Below are 6,186 nucleotides of genomic sequence, written 5' to 3' on the forward strand. Positions count from 1 at the left end.
TACCTAATTTTACAAAATACTTGTGCCTACAGGAGTGAGAAGAGATCAATAAAAGCATAGAGTTCTTCTCAGTCCTGTCTATAAATTTTAATGCAATTTGTTTCTATGTTACATTTGAGCCGCGTCAAGACAAAACCAACATAATAAGTTTGCAACCAGCATGGATCTAGACCAGCTTGCGCATCCGCGCAGTCTGTTCAGGATCCATGCTGTTCGCTATCAGTTGTTCTACTTGTAGCGAACAGCATGGATTCTGATCAGACTGCACGGATGCGCAAGCTGGTCTGGATCCATGCTGGTCGCAAACCCATTATGTTGGTTTTTTCGTGACGCGACTCATTTAATGAAATACAACAAAATGAAATGTTGCAAAACAATACATGCATGTGATAAAGCTCTGTTATCATAAGCTGAAAAAAATATTCTAGATACAATCAATAAATGATTTTATTTAATTAAAACAAATTTAAAGTGTTGGATTCACTCATTTATTTTTCATTTCCCTTTCTTCATCACAAAAGGAATAGAACACATCTACAGTGTCATGTTTTATAAATGTTCCTAAGCATATTTACCATATAGTAAATTAACACTTAATTTTATGGCATCCTGCATTCATACATAATTTGAACAGTTAAGCTATGATGTTAATAATAATAAGTCACTTCTTATTCACTGTAAAAAGCAACATAAAATGTCTCATAATCTTCACTTAAACATCAAAACAAACAGTTATAGCAAATAGTCATCATAGGATCAAATTGTACTGCAATTATACAGAAGAAAACAAGAAGGCCAAAGGGAAAGAACTTTGTCAATAATCACTTTATTTATTAATTCAACGAAACAAGCCAGTCAAAGGGAGAGAACTCTAATAATGACCAAATTATTAATTCAATTAAATATGCAGGTCAAAGGGAAACAACTCTGGTAATGATCAAAATATCCAATTCAAGAAAACATGAATGAAAACAAGCAGGTAATGTGAGAAAATAACTGTAAATAACCAAGTATCAAGCAGTTAAAGGGAAAAATATCTATGTAATAGCTGACAATAAAGTACATTTACACTGTAAGTCTACAACTGAAAATATCTTATTTTCATTCTTTTGTTTGGTATTAGGTGAAACCAACAAAGGTCATATGGCGTCTTTCCAGCTTTACTGGTGGGGGAAGACCTAAGGTGCCAAAACGGTCAAACAAGTAGAACCATCTGCAATTAGTAAGCTAACTGGATTGCATCCTCATGAAAGAATTCAAAAATTCTACCACAAAATTGAGGGGCAGGTGGACTGAAGTCAATGACCGTAACCATTTGGCCATGGATACCCCTGTATTTTCATAAAAAAAAAATCATAAGGTTATATGAATATATAACACAATATCATACCTTGCTTCCTATATATTACAGCAATTAAACAAATTAATAAGTACCAGACTTACAAACATACAATAGTGGTCTTAAATGACCGGAAGCAGTTTAAAACAAATACTGTTGCACTTTCATTTATTTTATTTAGACATAGTCCAGTTACTGTCCTGTACACATATTTCATTGCACAACAATTCAGTTTCATTATACACTTAAAGCTGCCTTTTCAAAATTAAGCAGCAAAATATTTTATAATAATTTTTCTTTGCTTAAACAAAGAGCAATAGGGGAAAAATTATTTCCTCTTGAAATGTACCTGTCTGATCATAAGATGGTGCTTTTTGCTCCCAAACAAGCCATGATTTACCTCATAGTGTTGCTCAATCATTCAGCATTTGGGCAATAAATATTAAACATATCCAATAAAAAATTGTTTTAAAGGCTCATTTTGTCTAAGAAATGCTATCATTTTTATTTCTCAACTTTTTTTTTAATTTTTAGTATCTTGTAATGGTTCCCCAATTTTTTCATTTGTCATGACTTGTAGATTAACTATATTTTGATTCTTTTGCTCTGTTGGCAACTGCATAATCAAAGTGAATTAGTAATTTGTATGGAAGTCAAATACTACTTTATTTACATTATGCTGCCTTTATGACACATAAGTGTACATTTACCGCTTTTTTCTTCAGTTAACATGCTCTAAATCCACTATCTAAACATTTGAAAAAATAAATGTAACATTTTTTAAGATACAAAAATGGACTTCTAGGCCTTTCAGGTTTAAAATGCTCATTTCTATTATAACCCATAAGATTTCTATTACAAATATGTCAATTAGAGTTTGTATGCAATTCAATTGCAATATGTATACATGTAGCATGTATATTGTATTAAACATTTATAAAACAGCTATTTGGGTTTCTTTAACTATTCCTTTGCTGTATATATCATGAGTAACATATTTTGTGGACACTTTTTGTGTAAAAAGCAAGAAGATTTTCACTGTTTTGTTACTGTTTTCTTTCTATTTAATTTCTTTTATCAACTTGTATCCATTTTTTCAGTAGGAGGATTTGGGGCTTCAGGTTTAATTTCAGTATTTTCAGCTTTTGTTTCAGCTGTTTTCATTGGCTGGTTAACTTGCTGAATCTGGCTAGGAGCATGTGGATTTGAAGTTACCTCCCTTTGCATTGTTTGTGAAGGATCAGCACCTTGTGAAGCTTGAGGAGTTGCCTCCCCTGAATTTGAATTTTTAGACTGGGTCTCAATATTATTTGATGGAGCTGTCGACACACTAGGTGTAGACTGCTGCACTTGATTTTTAATACCAGAACTTGAATTATTAAAACCATTGTCATGTATTTTGCTATTGCTAACATTGTGAGAGTCTAGTTTTCCTGGTTGAATTGCACTGAAGGTTTCAGAAGGGGGTCTAACAGGAGTGGTCGTGATCTGATCCGATTGTCCGGCACCGATCCTCACCGGAGATTGTCTGTTTGGAGTCCGAGGAGAACCAGCCGGGCTACCTATCCTTGCTCTGCCTGGACTAGCAGGTGTCCGTGGAGATTTGTTCCCGGCCAGTTTACGAGCCTCTCTTTCAGCAGCCTGTAGCTTCCTTTGCTGCATCATGTCTTTAAGGATCTTGTCCATCTTGGCTTCCTTCTTCTGTGACTTGGGGACAGATCCTAGAAATATTAAAAAAAATTTACTGATCATACAACATACTTATGCAAATCACTTTTTATTTATAGGTTAGTACATTTGCCGTCATTTGTTCCCGGATTGTTACCGACAAAACCAACATAAGATTGTTACCGGACAGTCGGACCGAATTTTTCCCAGTCCGAACGTAATTTTACAGGTCAGGTTCGTCGGGCCTGCACTTTTCGGAATGTCTGAAACATTTATACATATCAGACATTTTGTAGGTTTATGTAGGCTCTTGCAAGCATTTTGAGACTAGAGCCTAAGTTTTGAAAATCAGGGAAATTTGATCCCAAGGCGGGAGCCCAGGATTTTGTCCCCTGTCTGGGATTTGGCATATATAGGCCAGGGTCAATGCAAGGGGAATTTTTTTTTAACCTGTCCTTAGATATCAAACACAAGTATCAATTATCTAATTTATTATTAATATATTCGTAAATTTGCAGCAAACGCTAATCTGTTTCATAACTGACGATAATTTTAGTCTTAAAAATGTCACTGTTCAGTTGCAGTTACCCTGAACATACCCTACTAATATCATACACATCACTCTACTGATTATTTTTATTCAGAATTTATTTGCCATTAGACAGTTAAAATTACAATAAGGGAATATTTTCAGCCCAAAAATTTGTCAAAAGAAAGACCTGTTAAGCGGTGTGTTCAAACATTATTCTTGCCAATCCACATAGACATAATGTATTAATTTAAAAAAATAAATTAACAAGCAACAGGATTGTTTTAAAGTCAGGTTCTCCAACAAATATACAAGGGTAACCTTTTCAGAAATGTCAATGACCTTGTGCACTAAAAAGTACATGAATTTCTCTATTACAACAAGAGCTGTAGGTAGGACAGCTCCCTCCACTATAATTATCAGTGCTTGATAGTAAAAAAAAAGAGGCTGGATAATGAAGCAGTTAAAAAAGAAATAATTCTGTCAAAATCCATATTCCTGTTGTGCTCTCAAATATGTATGTGAAGTTTCAACTAACTGCCTTCAGTAGTTTTTGACATACCAACTTGCATGCAAAAACTTAACCAAAATGTGATGCTGACGCCAAGGCCTGTGTCAACACAACTGCTCTCCCTATTTTTGGAATAATCAAGGTAAAAACGTAAGTTGTAATTTCTCAATAAAATTAACACAATAATAATGAAGAAAATTAAACCTGGAGTTCTCCTCGGTGTGATAACAGTTTTACTTCCCCCCATATCATCCTCGTCAAAATCAAACTCATTCGGAATACTTGGTCTGAAAATTAATAAACCTTAAAGCGTGATTGTGCTCATTTTTTCATTGTCATGCTGAATTGACTATATTTGTATTGTTGGAACTTATGGATAAATTCTGATGCTGTAACAGTATGTACAGATCTACCATTTGTTAATAAAATTAAAACAAGAGCACTGCAGAGGCAGGGCAACATAAGCCCCATGGCAAAGACCGAAAATATGCCTCCAAGATGAATAGCAAAATAGCACAAATTATGATTTTTCTTTCGAATGTGAAAGAAAAATATTCAGTCTTTTTTGGTAATAGCATTATTATTTAGAATAGATAAAGGGACATAACTTGATTAAATTGATTGTAACTTTCATCTAAATACACAACTCACTTTTTCTCCTCTTGTTTGACTGGTGTTGTAACTTTTTCTTCCTTATTGTCTTCCTCCTTCTTGACATCAGTATCAGGATGTCTCCTCCCTGGGCATTTCCAGTGTAAATCCAACACCTTTAATGGAAAGGTAGAATCTAATGTACACCAATCTGATTAAAATCAGCTCCTAAAAACGCTATGCTTTATGATCTTATGATCAGCAATAGGTTGTTACCTTCTCATATCCCTATCATCGGCTAGCTTTCATAACTTTGAAAGTGATGCGGTTTCTATTTTTAATCACTAGAAAATCAATATTGAGTAGGTATCAATATTTTCACAATTTCGAGAACAAATATGGCATTGTGCAGTTATAACCCGCAGGGAAACTTGCAAAACAATCTTGACCATTAAAAATTGAGTCTATTCTTTCCAGTTTACTTTTAAATTGAGTCTATTTTTTCCAGTTTACTTGTTTCACATAACTTCAAAAATTGTTTTTCTAACAAAAATCAGCAATTTGTTTTACTTCCCATGGACAACGGTACATTGGTATTTCGTCTTATAATGCCTATCTGTAAAGGACAGTTTGATTGCATTGCTAAAATTAGCTTTTTCAGGAAATCCAAAACACAATGAAGGCGAAACAAATATTATATGGTGAAAATCAGATCTTCATGTAAGAAATAAGTTTATAATAACTTCAGTCACAAATTGTAGTAATACCTTTTTGGATTTGATTTCTTCACAAATTGTGGTATTACCTTTTTGGATTTGATTTCTTCACAATCTTTGGTATTAATTTTAGGATTTGATTAATTATTTCTTCACAAATTGACGCGTCATTTCTTTACAAACAGTGGTATTACCTTTTTGGATTTGATTTCTTCACAATCTTTGGTATTAATTTTAGGATTTGATTAATTATTTCTTCACAAATTGACGCGTCATTTCTTTACAAACAGTGGTATTACCTTTTTGGATTTGATTTCTTCACAATATTTGGTATTAATTTTAGGATTTGATTAATCATTTCTTCACAAATTGACGCGTCATTTCTTTACAAACAGTGGTATTACCTTTTTGGATTTGATTTCTTCAAACACCTTCAGGATATCTTCTGCAGTAGGTTCCCATGTTCCTTTTTTCATTTTACCTGGATTATACATCTCGTCATCACTCACTTCACACCATACTTCTTCCTCTTCTAATGATGTCATGTCTTACTTCTGTAAGTGAACATAATATCTTCTGAGAAACTGACTCAATAATAATGAGTCAATAATGTTAAAGTTTATTTTTCTTCATATTTTCTCACATACATTAATTTTTTAAAATCAGAGGGAAAAAAACTTCCGACTATAAAACGCCAAATATTAAATTAATATATCTACTGTAATTGATAAAGTTTTCATGAAATTCAACAAAATCTATTTTCAATAGAACACAAGTTTGCATATTCATTATTGTTTTAGGTTAGCCGTGTCATGACAAAACCAACATAATG

General features: G+C 33.1%; 1 protein-coding gene across 1 annotated transcript; it reads right to left on the reverse strand.

Annotated features, from left to right (window-relative positions):
* Positions 1-2,388: 2,388 nt before the first annotated feature.
* LOC132723499 (uncharacterized) lies at positions 2,389-5,912 on the reverse strand. The gene is made up of 4 exons (XM_060708226.1): positions 5,759-5,912; positions 4,699-4,814; positions 4,252-4,334; positions 2,389-3,060 (listed from the first exon to the last, which is right to left on the reverse strand). The coding sequence occupies exons 1-4, from the start codon at positions 5,897-5,899 to the stop codon at positions 2,417-2,419; spliced, it is 984 nt and encodes a 327-aa protein (XP_060564209.1). The 5' UTR covers positions 5,900-5,912; the 3' UTR covers positions 2,389-2,416.
* Positions 5,913-6,186: the final 274 nt, after the last annotated feature.

The sequence above is a fragment of the Ruditapes philippinarum genome, unplaced genomic scaffold, assembly GCF_026571515.1.
Source record: "Ruditapes philippinarum isolate M1 unplaced genomic scaffold, ASM2657151v2 ctg12169_1_1_1_1, whole genome shotgun sequence".
Classification (NCBI taxonomy): Eukaryota; Metazoa; Mollusca; class Bivalvia; order Venerida; family Veneridae; genus Ruditapes; species Ruditapes philippinarum.